Source organism: Mustela putorius, unplaced genomic scaffold, assembly GCF_011764305.1.
Source record: "Mustela putorius furo isolate JIRA1106 unplaced genomic scaffold, ASM1176430v1.1 tig00001069_pilon_pilon_pilon, whole genome shotgun sequence".
Classification (NCBI taxonomy): domain Eukaryota; kingdom Metazoa; phylum Chordata; class Mammalia; order Carnivora; family Mustelidae; genus Mustela; species Mustela putorius.
In genome coordinates this window covers 2492783-2510791 of record NW_025421558.1, presented here as the reverse complement: position 1 = coordinate 2510791, position 18009 = coordinate 2492783, and the positions used below count along the sequence as shown (strand labels likewise).

General features: G+C 36.2%; 1 protein-coding gene and 1 long non-coding RNA gene across 5 annotated transcripts in view; one reads left to right on the top strand and one right to left on the bottom strand.

Moving 5' to 3' along the window:
* Positions 1–18009, top strand: part of DEUP1 (deuterosome assembly protein 1) — an 81978-nt gene that overhangs the window by 28068 nt on the left and 35901 nt on the right. For all 4 annotated transcript variants that reach the window (XM_004763575.3, XM_045087198.1, XM_045087197.1 and 1 more), the window contains exons 5-8: positions 937–1071; positions 4930–5043; positions 7035–7277; positions 15039–15184. In XM_004763575.3, coding sequence (XP_004763632.1) covers positions 937–1071; positions 4930–5043; positions 7035–7277; positions 15039–15184 — 638 coding nt within the window. The remainder of the gene's footprint in view (positions 1–936; positions 1072–4929; positions 5044–7034; positions 7278–15038; positions 15185–18009) is intronic.
* On the bottom strand, positions 1016–11860 carry LOC123393898. The gene is made up of 3 exons (XR_006608734.1): positions 11700–11860; positions 9332–9472; positions 1016–1179 (listed from the first exon to the last, which is right to left on the bottom strand). It is a non-coding gene; the product is annotated as an uncharacterized LOC123393898 (long non-coding RNA).

Below are 18009 nucleotides of genomic sequence, written 5' to 3'. Positions count from 1 at the left end.
TATAATTATACTGTAATTATAATTATTTCAAAGTTCAAAATAAAACCAAAAAACTTTTATAAATAGTTATCTAGAAATTTCTCCACAGATGTTGATGGATCATGCTGCTTCTAATCTATTATTGAAGGTATAACAAAACAAAACAAAAAAAAAAAACAGAAAAAAAACCAGAAAAAATAGTACAGTCTAAGTTAAAAGAATTATTGCTAAGAAAAAAATTGTATCAATTTGATACTTAAATTTATTTAAACTTCTATCAACATGAACAAGTAGTTTATGCTATTTGTAGCTTTTAAATTCAGTTTTCAGTTTCTTGAATAAAATATACATACTTGTTATTTTATAGAAGGGGTTACTGAAATTAAAATTGTCAACACAAGATGGCACTAAATAAAAGAAAAAACTTGGTTTTTAAAACTTGTAAGCTTTGCTACATATGGTTAAAACAAAGCTAAACAAAACATTTATGTTTTGTTAAATGAGTGACTCATTTAACTGTGCAGTTGATGAAGTCCCAAATTCACATGAAAACCGAATGGTGTTCAGCTCCAATAATTTAGTTTTAATAACTGGTCCTGTCTTCACAAATCAGAAGATTTAAGCATTACTGCATTTTCCAATCATGACTTAAATCATCAAAGATGTGCCCAAGAAAAGAACTCTTGTGAATTCAAGTCAGAAAAGCGAGTCACTGGGGTGCCTGGGTGGCTCAATGGGGTAAAGCCTCTCTGTCTTCGGCTCAGGTCATGATTCCAGGGTCTTGGGATTGAGCCCAGCGTCAGGCTCTCTGCTCAGCAGGGAGTCTGCTTCTTCCTCTCTCTCTGCCTGCCTCTCTGCCTACTTGTGATCTATGTCTGTCAAATAAATAAATAAAATCTTAAAAAAAAAAATAAAAGCCAGTCACAGTGAGACGTTGGCATTCTTTCTTACTTCCAGTTTTCCAAACTGACGAATAGCTTTGAGAAACTGAGACTACACCAGATGAAACAAAGTAAAGTTCGGCGAAAGGAGTTACCGCACCTCAAAGAAGAAACACCCTTTGAACTGAGCAACTTGAACCAGAAATTAGAGGTGAGCCATGTACTTTGTTAGTTTCTTTCCTGCACCGTCAGGATCGATTCCTGCCGCTGCTACAGGCTGGCGGTCTCCGGTCTCCGCTGTGCTCCATGGCATGTACAGCTGTGGTAACAAACACCATTACAAATCAGCTGCTCATTCAATGTATTTTCTTAGTGCACCTTCCCTTTAGGCACTTAGCGAATTAAAACATCACTTTGATTTATGCATCTTTTATACAGATCAGCATTTTTGGAGAGCCAAAAAAAAAAAAAATAGAGTTCAAAGAAACTGCAGATGTTGAGTGAAATTGAAGGACATCCCTGGGGTCAGTTAAATTGAATATCTAATAAATCTTTTAATGGCTATTTAACTATTGGGTACTTAAATCCCAATGAAGCCTCCCAACAGTTTTTGGAAGAGGGCTTGGAGTTTCAGGGTTTTTTTCTTAAAGAGGTAGTGCCACTCCAAGACAGCAACCACATATTACCCAGAGCTTCGGAGATCTCTGTCTTATTATTCACGGACTCACTTATTTTTATCTCCTAACTTCCCGACCTTGGAAAAAGCAAACCCATTATTTTTCGGAGCTCTTGAGCATTCCTGCTAGAGGTCATGTAACAGCAGATAGATTCTACTCTAAATTCCTGTTGTTTAACCTGAGACCAGCTCCTAGACCTTCCATTATTGTTCATTAATTGACCTCAAGATAGCCTATTCCATTTCTTCTTTTGCTCTCAAGCCCTAAAACCCAGCATCCCCCTTACCATCCCCAGCTGGTGATTTCCCTTCCTCCTACTTGCCTGATACATCATAGTTGGCCTCTCACAGTCACCCAGGTGCATACCTAGGAATTGATCTTTTCTTTTACCCCCCATATCCAGCCCAGGTTTGCCCTTTTCCCTGGTCTCCTGCCTCTTAACTTCCTCCTAGCTAACTGCCGTTGCCCTGTTTGATTTTCATCATTTTACTCTTCAATTCACAGTCCTTCTTAAACTTTCCCTCCAAAATATCTTTAAAAGAAGAAAGAAAAATCTAGGACCACAACCCTAAAATTAACCTGTTGCAAGAACTTTACTGAAAAACTTGGGTTTTAGCTCTTAAATTCCTATAAATTTTACATTCTACTGAATAATACAGGTTTTTAAAAAAAATACAAAATTACTACTGCTAAGTAAAATTGACTCTATAGGAAAATGCACCAAGTGCCACGTGTAACCAACTACCTGGCTCTTATGGTGATATGACCAGACTGGCTTCAGAAATATCCTGATCTCAGAAGGTGCCCAAAGATGTGCTTTGACTGAAAATGCTGAGATCAAGTCACTGATTAGCTTTTAATTGATTTCTCATGGGGTTTTATGGGACAACCACAGCCATACAAATTATTCAGACAAAAAAAGTCTGAAATTAATATTAAGTACTTTGTGTGAACACTTTTGCATTTAGGGAATGAAATATTTACATAGAATAGATTTCATGAATTTATAGATGAAATTAGTAGCAAAATATGAGCTGGAGCACCTGAGTGGTTGAGTCGATTAAGCATCTGACTCTTGATTTCAGCTCATGTCATGATGTCAGGGTCATGAGATCGAGCCTCATGTCAGGCTCCGTGCTGGGGGTGGAGGCTGCTTGAGAGTATCTCTCCCTCTGCCACTCCCCTCCTCTGCTCAGGCACTCTCTCTAAAAAATATATGTGTATGTATATATACACATATATACACATGTACACATATATGTGTGTATATATATCATATGTGTATATATACATATATATTATATATATATAATATATATATGACTTGATGGGTTTCTACTTATATAAAAATTTTTAAGCACACTGTATAGGTGGTTTAATCTGTATAATTATGGAAACACTTTTTACTTAGAGCCATATGAAAAATTAATGTGTAATGGGCTATTCCAGTTTTAGTCTGCATCTAAGCATGTTTTTCCTTTGGGACAAATGTTTATTCACTGGTCTAGTAACAGAGAAATGGGAAATAGCATGTTGATGTGGAAGAACATGACAGTTTATAATTTAGAACACTTCCTGACTGACTCGTTTATTTGCCTTGTGACCTGTAGGCAAGTTGTTAGCCTCCCAGAGATTTCATTTTTTCACCAATAATTGGGGTTAAAATATCTTATAGGTGACATTGTGGCTACATGAGAAGAAAATACACATTTGTATATATTTAGATGCACACTGAAGCATTTAGAGGTGAGGATACATGAGGTCTGGAAGTTGTCTTAAAACAGTCCAACAAAGAAAGGGTGGAGAGAGAGGGGGGATGGAGGTGGTTAGGTTGATGGTGGTCAAACTGGGTGAAGGGTACATGGGAGTTTTTTTTAAATCTCTACTTTTATGTAAGTATGAAATGTTCATACTAAAAAGTGAAAGCCATCTTACAGGTAGAGGTTTGTAGAGCCCTTGGCATATACCATCACTAAGGAAATGTGAGTTTGTCTTCCAGTATTTAGTAAAGGGATTAAAAACCATATAATATAATGGACTTCCCCTAGAAATTAATCTTAATGACCCTGACCCACTCTCAACCTTGAAGAACCAGAAAAGTTTTTCCAGCCGTGGGGAATTTACTCTGGAGGTTTAGGCAAGTCTACGGACTCTCTGAAACCTAGTAGGGACAACTCCAGCCCCTAAAAAAAATCCTAATAAATCTCCCTAGGTCTCTTTATGGTCCCATAACCTATGGATATGTTTGTGGGCTTGAAACCAGTTTTGAAACCAATACATCTGTAACATCAAGAAACCAGGACTGTTATGAGCACCTGCTGATATTTCTGTGACCCAAATTTCTAGCCTACTTGGCCTCATTCTTGACCTCATTTCTACCTGTTGTAGAATTCGTAAAGAGAATTTGCCTTTTCTTAAAGCATTCTGGGAAATATTTATTTTCAAGATTGAGATTGTCGGGTGTGTTTGCTAAATACTAGTATTATCTGAAAGATATGAACCGTGTAAGTCAACCTTGTCCATATTTTGACTTCTAACTCCAAAAATTCCTTCCAAAATTAAAAGTAAACAGGAATTTTTAAAATCTGCATTATACTAATTTGAAATATCAGCTATTTTATAAAGGAGCCTAGTTTTGTAAATTTGTCACTATTATTGAAGACCCTGTTTTTGTGTACCTAATTTTAAATTGTGAAATGTCAGAATCAAAGTCAATAACTTTATATGAACTGTTCCCATTTGTCTTAATAAACATGGTCCATTTATCATAGGGTATTATATATTCAAAGGGGGGCATATCTATATATAGTTTTCCAACCTTATGACTACCACTCAATTTCAGGTCATCTTTAATTACTGTAAGAGCCTCCTAATTTATAGCCTTCCTTGACTGATTGATTCCCAAAGCCATATCCCTTCCTTGTGTTAAGTTGTGAGCATTCATGTTCTACAAATACACTACTTTGAACAAAAACTTGTAGAACCAAGTATGTTGCATCAAACTCATTACCCCACTTCTTCCCCAGGGCAGCTCTGCTGGTATCCTAAGTTAGGACTGAAATAGCTGTTCTGTTCCCCCAGAATGAGCTGATTTTGGCTTTACCTTGGACAGTAGCCTTGAAATCCACAAGGGGACAAAGTCACTAAATCAGTCCAAGCCTCATCCCATAAAAACAAACAAATAAAATTAAGAATACAGGTTTGGTGATAAGAATCACAAGCTATATCTAGTAATAAACTCAAGATGAGTGACTTTATTTTGTTTTCCAAATGAGGAAAGAATGGATATAGTTGTTTAGAATGAAGATGTACAAATGAAAGAAGCCTTACTCATTGTGCTTTTAAGTGAATAATTTTCTTCAATTTATGTTTGTCCCCCACTTTTTAAAAAGGAATTTAGAGCAAAGTCAAGAGAATGGGACAAGCAAGAGATACTCTATCAGACTCATCTGGTTTCTTTAGATGCTCAACAAAAATTATTATCTGAGAAGTGTAATCAATTTCAGGTACATTACCTAATACTACCCTCTAACTTAGAAAAAATTAGAGGTTAACTATTACCATCTTTGTTACCAATCTTATTACAGATACAAATGCCAACTAAGAGAAAATAACCAGAGTAGATCTAACACTGGGTAAAGTCGCAAGTGCATGAAAATTTGTAATGGTGAATTTAGTCTACATGTCTCAAAGGATGGTACTTTTAAAAGTGACCGTTTGATTATATCATTAAAAAACATGTTTTTGCATGCCTATGGGCAAGTTGCTTAAAAAGACTGAGATTGCTTGGTTCCTGACCTCGAGAACCTTACAGCTTAGGTGTAGAGACAACACATGTATATATTTACAGATAATTAATGGCAAGTGAATAGGAAACCCTTTTAGAGTTCAGAGATAGTGAGCTGAGATAGTGAGCAATTGTCCTCCAACAGGAGTAGGACTGGGCTGGACCTTGAAGAATGGTTGTATTTTGAGAAGATATTTTGGGTGGTGGAAGTAATGGGAGTAAAATGACTGAAGCAAGAGAGCAAAAGGAAAATTATGGGTATTGAAAATGGGCCAGTTGGCTGCGAGTCCCTGTGGAAGGCGAGGAAGGGTAGGAGTTGGTAAGCCTGGTGAGTTGGATACAGATTATAATAAGCTTTAAAGTCCTGGCCAAGGAATTTGGAATTTTTATTGAAGCCAGTGAGAAACTGTGGTTTTTGTTTGATTTTGGTTTGTTTTCTTACTTTTCATTCTTTACATTCCTTAAATTACTTAAGTTATATATGGTCTCTGAATTCAACAATACAAAATAATCCAATGTAAAACCTATAACTTCATCTTCTCTATTCTTATTGATTTAATACAAATAATAGGTGTTTTTCTTTCTGTACTTTTTCTTTGTTTGTACAAACATGTAAAGTATGTATTTGGGGGAAGTTGTATATTTTTTCCTTTTTAAAATTTTGTTGTTTTACTTAATAATTATCCTTCCTCATGGATACTCTTTCAAGTCATTAATTAATTCTGAATAATATTTAATAGAATTTGGTTTCTATTACCATATGTATCATAGTATATAGTAGCTATACCATAATTCTTTCAATCATTTCCTTATTGATGAGCATTCAGGTTGTTTTAGGTTTTTTGCTATTATAATACTCTAACAAATATCCTTGTACATACATCTTTAAATGCTAATATTTCTCTTTTGTTAGATTAAAAATCCTAGAAATAATTCTTGAGCCACAGGGCATTATGTATATTCAAATTTTTATGATAAATACCAGCATATTACTTCCCAAAAGATTATAGTAATTTTCATTCATGGACATTTTGTGGGGGTACTCATATATTCACCAATATGGAATGTTATCAGTCTTTTTATTTTTACTGACTTGGACTGATAGCAGAATGGCTTGATTTGTTTTGCATTTCTCTGACTACTTGTAAGGTTGAGCATCTCTTCCTTTCCTTCTTAGACTTTTCTATTTCCTTTTCTGTGATTTCCTGTTTATAAATTTTGCCAGTTTTTCTTTTGTGTTGTTTCGCTTTTTCTTATGAATGTAAGAAGTTTTTGTACATTAAGAATTGTTGACCCTTGTTATACATGTTGACAAGTCTTTCCTACAATCCAAGTGTCTTTGTTTAATTTTGTTCATTTTGGTTATTTTCCATCCTATTGACCTTTTCAACTATTGTGTGATTGTAGCCACAATTTTCCTCTTCTGTACATTGTTTCTTACTTATTAAGACTTCCCTACTCCAAACCCCCTCCCCTACTCTGTGTCTTTGCTCTGAGGTTCTACAACTATGTTTTCTCTTTACATCATCTGAAATGGAGGTTTTAGAAAAAAAAAAAAAAACAAGACTGAATTACAAAGAGAAACTCCACTACAAACATACTGAAAGATGTTTTTCCCAAGCCTTTTCTCCCATTCTTGAATGTTATTTATGGAAGCTTAAATACGATGTTCTCCCTTTCATTAACACAGTCTTAATTAATCTTTCTCAGAAACAGGCACAAAGTTACCAAACTCAACTCAGCGGTAAAAAGCAGTGCTCAGAAGACAGCACCTCAGAAGATCCTCGGTTGATGTGCGACCCGGATCATAGTTGCGAAGCCAGTGAAAGAGATGAGTTCATTATTGAAAAACTAAAGTCAGCTGTGAGTGAAATAGCATTAAGCAGGAATAAGTTACAAGATGAAAATCAGAAGCTCTTACAAGAACTGAAGATGTACCAAAGACAGTGCCAGGTGATTCTTTATTTTACAACTGATACTGCCCATGAGTTGTAGAAATCGTGACTGAACTGGTATATAGATTAGAAAGCTAATTTTCTATGCCATGTGTAAATTCTGTTCCTAGTTCTTCTTAGTAATTCTCACTTGATAGGTAAATTCTCTAATCCCATAGATGCTTTTCCCCACCAGAGTGAACATGAGTCCTCCAGTAGTACAGAACGATGGCGTTACCAGGACAGAAGAGCGCTCACTCACAGACCCCGTGCCTAACACATGGCCCTCTGGCCACACGCTGCCCTGTGTCCCCAGATTCTCTCTGACCCTGTGCCTCCCTGACTTGCAGAAATCCTGGGTTGAAGACCCAGGAGACCAGTAAGGGTCAACAATTCTTAATGTACAAAAACTTCTTACATTCATAAGAAAAAGAGAAACAACACAAAAGAAAAACTGGCAATTACCTCTAATTACCTCAATGAGAGGCATGGAGGTCACTCCCTGGGATTTATCACTGTTCACTTTACCATAATCATTTACCAAGTAGTCTGGAGTTTGGGGTGGGGGGAGTTGTTTGTTCTTAAGAAATTTCTATCCTGGCAGATGTGATTGCTGGTTTTTCTAAGCATGAATTTTCTTCTTAACCCAGCAATCTTTCTGTCTCTTCTTCCCTCCCTCCTCCTTCCCTTTCTTCCTCTCTCTGTTCTTTTGTCCTTCCTTCCTTCCTCTCCTCCTTCTCTCTCTCTCTCTCTTTCTTGTCTACTTCTGCGTCACTAAGAAAGTAATACAGCATTCATCAAAATTGGTCATTACCAATTTCTTTACTCAATATATATTTCTTATTCATGGATATCCCAGTTAGTTGACAGATTCTATAGTTTTATCTCCAATTTTGGTCTTATCTCCTCCCTACAAGCATTTGGCCTCTTTCTACCAGCTCGAGCATGTCTGCTGGCCCATTCTTAGTTCCACTCCATCCCTTCCTCACGCTGAGATATAAACTCTGGAGGTCACTATCTGAGCAGACCTCCACTTCTCTAAGATATTCCTCAGGATCTTCTACCACTTAAATTCCCGAGGTCATTTCTTAGTCTTGGGCCAACTCCTCATTTCCCCATCCTGCCACATTATATATGGGGTTCGTTCTTTTCTTTCTTTCTCTACCGGCATCTACTCCTCCATTTCCTCTTTCTCCATGTCTGTAGGGGGGCTGAACACAAGGCTCCTGGTTTCTCCTCCTCCATGGTATTTCTAAGAGAAGGATATCTCCTTCATCCCTAAATCCAGCTTTGTGTGGGGGTGGGGGGGCGGGGCAGGGGTGTGATTCTAATACAAATTATCATATAGATGTAAACAAACAAAGTGAGCAAACCACAGATCCTAAGCCCTGAACAAGCCACAAATTGTTTAGAAATGGGGGTGGTACCAATGGTGTTTTCTCCAGCTTTGCTATACCATAAATCAGACTAACCCTTCCTCTTCTACTTGAGAGGCTGTCAGGTGGCTTCTGGTGTTCAGTTTGCCTATCAGCCCACCAGTCCTGACTGAGGGGTTTGCAGAACCTCTACTTCTGAGGGCATTTTCTCTCAGGGGCTCCCTTCTCAATCTCCCTGGGCAATTGGTCAGGCCTCTGTCTTTTATTTCAAGACATTCTGCAGCTGTCTATGTACTGCTAGAGTCTGCACCGGGATCACAGTCAGTAAGTTAGGAGAATATATTTGTGGGTCGTTCCCAAATATTCTCCCCTGGGCTTTAGGTCCTCCAGCACAGACTGAAGAGTCAGTCTTCTTTGTCCCTTTTTGAGGTCTTTTTGGTTCTGGTCCCCAGAGATCTATTTTCTGTTCTATTCTCTTTCGTTTTCCCTAACGTATTTCATGAGTGAGCCCAGTTATGGAGTCTGCTTGTATGCTTCAGTGAGGTTCAACTTCTCCACTAACATCAGTTCCTCTTAATCTCCCCCCCCAAAATTTTGTCTGGACCTATTATAGCATCCAAGAACATTCTCTGTTATAGGCTGAGGTTCAGCCTTCAGTTGTTGGGCTCACTTGGAAAATAGAAATGGCTGCTCTTACCCTGTATTCTAGAAACAGCCTCTGTTCTCCTTCCTTGGCGGCATGACTGACCTTCTCTATAATGCTTTCCTTGACCAGCACCACCTTTCTCCTTCTCAGAATTTCATCTGTTATATTTTTCCAGGAAGGGAGTTGAGGAATCTGGTTAAAAGAAAGAATATTGCAGATAGGAAAAGTGTACATTGAGAAACATTAATAAATTCACATTCTCAGTTCAGACTATAATCTCTTCCCTCTCTCCAAGTGAATGACTTATATGAACACTTCTCACACTGACACTCCTATTGACAAGAAGGGAGAAGGTGCAACCAGAGAATCTGAACGTGTAGCAGGAAGTAGAGACCTCAGACCACCTAATGGTCAAGGCCTCCCTGTCCTTTGGGAGATGTGTCCTTTGGGAATAAATCAACTCTCCTGACCCAAGTTCAGCAGGGTATGCCTCATCCTTCTGCCCAAGAGCCCTATAGACTTCTCAGGACTTACATACATGCACTCCTGAGAAGGCTCCATAGCTCGTCTGGCCTAAGGAAAGGCCATGTTATCCACTTTCACTTTTCCTGATATATATGTATATTAACATACATAATGATTTACCAATGTTCCTGAATATATACTAAAAAAATAAAAGCCCAGCCACTCATAGAAGTCAATCAATTGTGAAATAATTCATATTGATATTTATACCAAAGGTTATAAAATAACAGTATTAGTTGTCCCTAAACGTTATGCCTTTCCTTTAAATCGGTGATTCTCTAGTGGAGTGATTTTGCTTCCCAAGTGACACCTGGTGATGCTTGGATATATCTGTGGTTGTCATAATGGGGTAGAGGGATGCTATTGGCATCTAGTGTGTAGAGGCCTGATACACTACATCCAAAATTGCACAAGACAACCCCCACAACAAAGAATTATCCAGAACAAAGTATAGATAGTGCCGAGGTTGAGAAAACTTGATTTAATTTTGAAATATTTCTTTTTCTCATATTCTTCATGAGGAATTTTCTACTCTATTTTATGATCTTTTTCATAGTTAATGATACATTTTAATATGACCCTTATTTATCTTTATTTCTATGCCAATTTCTATGAGACAATTTGCCAAAGTTATTTTTACAGATTTTTGTTCACTAAACAAAAATAATTTAGTTATCCTTAGGTCTAGGGATATTATTAAATTTAAACCAAGAATCTCCATTTTGTATTTCACAAAAGAATCACATGTATTAAAAAACCAAATTATTCTGGAGTATGCTTAACATATGAAAGTATGTTAAAGCTTTAAGTGAAAAAGATCTTTGAGAAGTAATTTGGTTCAAAAACTTGAAGGTAGCTAACAGATCAGATTTCTATGCCCAAGAAAACACTACTTGTTTTTGATGTCTTTAGAAGACAAATGCTGAAAATAATGCTTTTATTTGCCCTTTTCCTTGTTTTATTTCTAAATTTGACCTATGTTTCATTCTCTTGCTTTAAAGCAAATACGAAATAAGAAGTTATCAATTATTTACTATTTGGTAGCTGGTTTGAAGGTTTAAAAAGCACTGCTCTCAAACCATTAGGCAAATTTCTAACTAAATAGATGGGCCTTAAACTTGTTTTACAAAATTCATATTTTACCAAATGGGAATAATTAGAGGTAAATAATCACTTAACCAGTACATATATTTAGAAAGAAGTTTCTCTTCTCTTTTTGCAAACCTGTCATGTGACAGTGTTCCACATCTCACACATGAATTTAGAAAGACAACCATTTCAATTTGAATTACTGTCACTTATAGTATATACAATTCTCTTTAGTTTACAACACACTTTAATGCCAGCTGCATCTGGATTTTCACATGAATCACATCTCACTTGTCTTTCCACAACTTTGAAATGTGTCTGCATACATATTAATGCCATTGCACATATTTATTTACTACGCTATACTATGCTCACATTTTTAAAATATGTGGCATTTCCCATTAAAAGTTAATGACAAAAAGAAATTGTTGCGTTTTTCTAATACCTATGCCCCCCCAAAACTGACCTTTTCTGTTGGCTTGTTAATGGATCCTTAAGGCACTAGAGCCACATTGTCCCACAGAAATACAAGTCACAACTATCATTTTACATTTTTCTAGTAATCACATTAAAAAAAGTCATAAGACATGGATGAAATTAATACATAATAGTGATCTATTTTATTCAAACCAACATATATCTAAAACATTAGCATTTCAGGGTGCCTGGGTGGCTCAGTGGTTAAAATATTATCATTTCAACATATAATCAACGTAAAAAGTTATTAATGAGATAATGAGATATTTTACATTTCTTTTCATACTAAGTTCTCAAAATCTGGTGTGTAGTTACACTTACAACATACCTCAATTTGAAAGACAAGTAGTCACTGGAAATACTTGATCTGTGTTTAGATGTCATAAAATTTACAGTTCAAAAAGTAGATTTACAGGGGCTCCTGGCTGGCTCATTCGGTAGAGGATGCCACTCTCGATCTTGAGGTTGTGAGTTCCAGCCCCACATGGGCGGGGGGGGTCATGTTTACTTAAGAAAAAAAAAAAGTAGATTTACATATTTAATTTGTTCCAAACAATCTTGATAGTATTCTGGTCACTGAACCAAGTACCAAAGAGTCCTTTTTTTAAAAAATATTTGCATCCACAGTGACAAATAATTAATTTGGATTTTATGCAAAAGCATGCCAATTTTAAAGCTACATCTAAGTTAAACAAATTCACTAATTCTGTGTCATCTCAGTATTATTGACATTGAATTCAAAGGGATATTGCATTAAGTCAAAAAACAACTCTCAATTTATCTGTATCAGCAAAGTTTCTTTTCTTGTACTTTTATAGTCAATTTACATAATTCTGTCTATTATAATTAAAGTATTTTGCATGTTCATCCATGCTAGAAAAACGTGTCAAATCATTATTATTGGTTTATATTATGAAAAGTTTCAATTTTGATAAATTCTCTTACCTGGGTAGCTAGATCACAAATAAGCTTATTTTTCCCAAATATCAGTCTTATAGGTATTCTTTTCCAATAACAGTAAACAAATAAACTATTATTATCACATTTTACTGAATTTTAATTAACTCTAGCCCATGGTGACTCTGCATTTCAATGGCCTGGAGTTAAAGCCTTTTTATCCTCTCCTTTCCCCAAGTGAAGCTTCTTGCCCACGTGTAGCTTCAAGTGGTGGCAAATCTGCAAGTCAGGGAGCCCAGATGGTGCCTTCTTCAATTAGCCAAAGTAATGGATGACATATACATCAAATCAATTTGTTTTTCTACTTGTGAATCTATTGTTTCACATTTCTTTTGTTTATTTTGAAATTTCAGCCTCATCTGAAAAATCCTCACTGTTTGAAACAGGGGCTTTATTCAAACACATCTTTATCTAAACAAGTTTATTAGATCACCTGTTGGAATATATTTTTACTCTTATTTCCAAGTCAGCGGGGAACTTGTGGGGCTAATGTATTGCAGTGAGGTCTTTCCACAAACGCAGGTCTCTAGGTCTCCCGGAAAATAATATAAATCTAAGGCTTTGGTTAAAAAAAAGTTTCTTTGGGAACTCATATGTCCTATACTGTCTGCATAATTATATTTCTAGGCTCTCTGAATTTGGGGATAAGAATTAATGAATAAGGAAACATGCCCAAAGCTTGTACATGAAATTTTATAGCAGTATTATGGCCAAAAAGAAGAAACATCAGATGTCCAGCAACTGGCAAACTAATAAACAAAATGTGGCATATTCATATAATTAAATATTATCCCTCACCAAAAGGGAATAAAATCCCAATACCTGCTATAACATGGATGCACCTTGAAAGCATTATGCTGAGTGAAAGAAGCCAGTTGCAAAGGCCACATGTTATAGGAGTCCATTTGTGTGAAATGTCCAGAATAGGCAATTCCATAGAGACAGAACATATGTTCGTGGCTGCCAGGGACAAGGGGGAGGGAAATTGGGAAATGAGTACTAATGGATATGGGGTTTATTTTGGTTGTGATGAAAATGTTCTGGAATTAGTGGTGATACCTGCAGAACTTTGTGAACATACTAAGGTCCGCTGAATTATATGCTTTCAATGGATGAATTTTATGGAATGTGGATTATATTCAAATAAATTTGTTATTGAACCAATGATTTTTTAAAGATATTTTCTACAGCCTTTATTAGCAGGGGAACCTCCCACCTTCATAACACCCCATCCTGTTTTAACCAATAAGCTGTTTCATTAATGAAACAGACTGTTTTTAACCAACAGTCTGTTTCATTAATTTTTCATGAAACAAATTATTTTTGCATTTTGGATGTTCCAACTGGACTAGTAGACAAAAGACCTGGATTTTTCTTTTCTAAAATCTGCCATTTTTGAGCTTTGTGAATGTGGACCAACTCTGACCTTTGATTTCCTCATCTACTAAAGTGGCAATGGAGCTGATGACCTGGGTCAGGTGTGCTTAATAAATATTAGTTTCCCTGTATATGTGAGTAGATGGAACCTGATGATTTGAAAGAACTCTGCCATAACCTTTCTCCCAGAGAACAGCCAAGTACTGCTGGAGAAAATCACTCAACAGGTCATGGCCACGAATCTCAAATGAGTACTCAGCACTGCCAGGAAGCCTCTTCTGCTGCTCCAGTCAGCAGATTCTCCCATCCTGATTGCTGGCCATGTCAGACCTTCTCCACTCTTAAACATCAATCCCATGGGCACACCTGGGTGACTCAGTCAGTTAATCATCTGCCTTCAGCTCAGGTTATGATCCCAGGGTCCTGGGATCAAGCCCCACATCATGCTCCCTGCTCAGAGGGGAGTCTGCTTCTCCCCTCCCCCTCCACCCCTTCCCCTGCTCATGCTCTCTCTCTCTCTCTCTCTCTCAAATAAATAAATAAAATCTTTTTAAAAATTCCTCTAATACCCCCACCTCCCCTACTCCTTCTAGTGAAATCTTTCTGTTTCACAAGAAAAATAGAAGCCAACAGAAAGCCACTGTCTTATCTCTCCATATTCAGATGCACAAACCTCCATTCTACATTCCATCTTCCTTCCTTCATTTTTTGTTTTAGGCGATTCCTCCACTTGGACTTTGGAACTCACTCCGCCCACCTTCCCAGGAACCAACACCATTACAATTATTCCTCCTCTCTCCTACCTGGACCCTTCCCAGCAGCTTTTAATCTTGCTCAAACCTCTTATCAACAAAATAAAACACTGGATTCACTGGATTGTTGGACAGTAGTGGACCCGCAGACCATGGTTTATAACTCACTGTGTTCGCCAGCTTTGAAATTAGATTCTTCTTGGCTATTGTCTTTAAATTAGGAATTATTGGCATTAATCCAAATTTTACACATTAATATTTTATTCATACCTTTAGAATCTCTCAAACTCCCATACAGTGTGATCAGATTTGTATGATTAATGATTACTCCTTATCCCTAGACTGTAAGCTCGCTGAGAACAGAGTCTATGTCTATATCGTCAGGGTTGAGCACATAATAAGGACTCAGCAAATATTCGTTGAGTAAATGAATGAATGAATGGAATTCTGTTAGAGCCAACCAAGGACTCAATACCACTTAATTTGGAATTAGGCTGGTTCCTAGATGTTAAATATTTTAAATATATTATAATCATGATATCCAAATGTGAGCACTGGACCTCTTTGATGTTTTTATATAGGCCATGGAAGCAGGACTCTCAGAGGTGAAAAGTGAGTTACAGTCACGTGATGATCTCTTGAGAATCATAGAAATGGAACGATTGCAGCTGCACAGAGAATTATTAAAAATAGGAGAGTGCCAAAATATTCAAGAAAGTAAAAAAAGGTATATTCTTTATACTCAGCAGGCTGAGAGAAGTAGTTCAAGACACAGTGTTTGAATATCTTAAGAGTTTGAGATTTAAAATGAGAATTAAGTCTTTGTTGTATTAACATGCTGTTAATTATTGAATAATATTTGGTATTAAAAATTAAATCCATGATTATTTCATCTTCAAAATGAATATATTTACTTAGCTAGAAAATTATATTCTTATTTATGGATACTTATGTAGCACAGTGAGTTGGACATTTTCTTAGAACTTTTATTTTTCAGGATACTGTAAAGAAAGTAGTATTAAGCTGATATTTAATTGCATATATTGATAAATAAGATTTATTCCATATTTTTAAATGTTTTTATTTTGATTGCCTATAAACCTGTTACTAACTTTTTCACTTGTAAATGTATTTCTTTTGGTCTCCATACTCACTACTTTGTCAGTTCCATTAAGGGGGTTTTGTTAGAGCAGATTTTTTTCCTCTTTTAAAATCAGACAGATATTGTATATTCCAGAACCACAAAGGAAATGGGACTGCTAAGGATAATGAAATATTTATACCTGTGAGTAGAAAGTCTGACTGTTCGAACCACTCACTAATGTTCTAATTCTCACTGGAACTTGAATCCTTCTCAGATCTGAAGGCTAATGATAGGATTTTAAAAACTGATAATCAAATGGTAAGGGATATTTTGCTGAAAGATGATTACCTGATTTTAAAGGCAATTGTTTAAAGTTGTGGGACTTGCTTGAATTTTTTTTTGAGCTCTACACTTACAACAAATGGCAAATTAACTTCCTAAAAAATGACCTATTGTGTATCTCACCAAAGACAGTAGAATGCCTATTAGCCAGTCAGCGCTAGAGAATACTGTATATGCAAGCTATAGATTTCATCACTGATCATTAATAAATCTACTGGGAAAATATAGCGCACAAGGCACTGTTCCAGTGTGGTGAGTTGATGAGAAATGTCTTTGTACAAAGGATGTGTATATGCCTAAATACGTAAGAAATTTCCCAGAAGAGCAAACCTTTCACCCTCTGTGTAGCTGTGGTTTTATGGAAGAGCACTGTAGGTACTTTCTGTGGTGCTGTCCCACAAGGCCAGTGCTGAACTCCAGACCTGGTCCGCTTTCCTTCAAGGTATGATATCATCTAAAATCTTGCAGTTATTCACATATTTGGCCAATACAATTCTTTTGTTATGCCTAATGCCATTCTCTGCTTAAAGTGGTATTTATTTTGGTCTCCAAACTTCAGCTTTGTTGTTTGGAGGGTATTCCTCAGTTCTAGTATTATTCTGAGATGTGATGGAAAGATAGATACTTATCTTTTCACAGCTTCCATTGTATTTCAGACTTTGGGCCTAGTCTTCTTAACCTTCATCTTTCCCATTGAAAGTTTCTCATGCTTTTGGTTTGTTCTTTTATGAAGGTGATTCTAGCCTTTCTATTGTTTCGGTTTCTTTCCTTTGGACTCTATTTTTCTTTCCAGTGGTATAAACACAAGGCAGCCCAGCCTCCTGGGTGTAGACACACAGTAGTTTTATACAAGTAGCATAGTAATGCTTTTTACTCATTTTCAGAACCTTTCTCAATAATGCTATGATTTTGTTAGATTTTCCTTTATCTTTAGCTACAGAAGCACCGTGGTGTGATATGTTCTGAGAATTATTAAAAATAATTCCAACACTCTTACCTAACAAATTATAATTCCTTCACATACTATGATTATTAGCTTTATATTAGCATGATTACTGTTTTCTTCTTTGAACTTGTCCACATTGACCTTCAGTGTTTGTTCCAGTTGCTCAGTGAAATTTACAAAACCACCATGAGGGTGTTTCCCCCACCCCCCAATTCATTCAGCATTCCATTCCTTGAAATTGCTTTGGAAGAATTGAAAAATAGGAAATGTCATTTTTCACCCCTTTCAAATAATAGCAAATAAGAAAAATTTAAGACTGATTCTGAAATAATGTTGGAAGAGAATATTGGATAAAATGCTCACAATATATTACTGAGTAGGAAACAAAAGGGGACTGAAAAATAATGTGTGCAGAACTTTCTAATTGTATGGGAAACATTTATACATTTATAACCACATGCATAGAAGAAAGATGATAATATACACAAAAATGCCAATAATTCTTTTTCCCTGATGATATAATAGCATCATATACTCTGATATCCTCTGTTTTCTTCAGTTAACACATATATTTGATAATCAGAAGAAAGGCAATACGGTCTAGATACAAGTACCTCAGGGATATCACTACAAACCTATGCCTTTTAAAATATCTCTTTCTTTTCAGTATTTACATCAGGTATTTCTCTGTCATTGCTCAGATTCTGTTTGTGTGGTTTAAGTTTGTGATATATGGAGCCTTTTAAAAAGTTCTTTGGAAATCTGAACTTATACTCCCTTACAGGTGGGTACATTCCTCAAAACACCAGACTTGAAGAGATTAGTCAAACAATAGAAAGCATGCTACTGTCCTTCCCTGGCTATTTTTATTTTCTGTTTCAATGATTTTTTTTTTCATTTACCAACTTCCCTTATTTAGAAGTGAACCCAGTTGTACTTCTCCAAACCTCCTATAGAAATTACACTGTTTATACTAGTTTCTGCGTTTCTTCTCTGGTATCCCTATGCGCTGGCAATTCCTTTTATAAATTAAGCAGCCAAAGAACAGATGTATTTGTGCTTTCTCTGGGTAGACTGTCAGATTTAGTTATTTTGGGTCACTTTTATGGAGTAGCTGCTCCCCTCAGACTTCTCTTGGCATAGTTCCTTTCCATGATGTACAAGCTAGTTAGATGTGTTT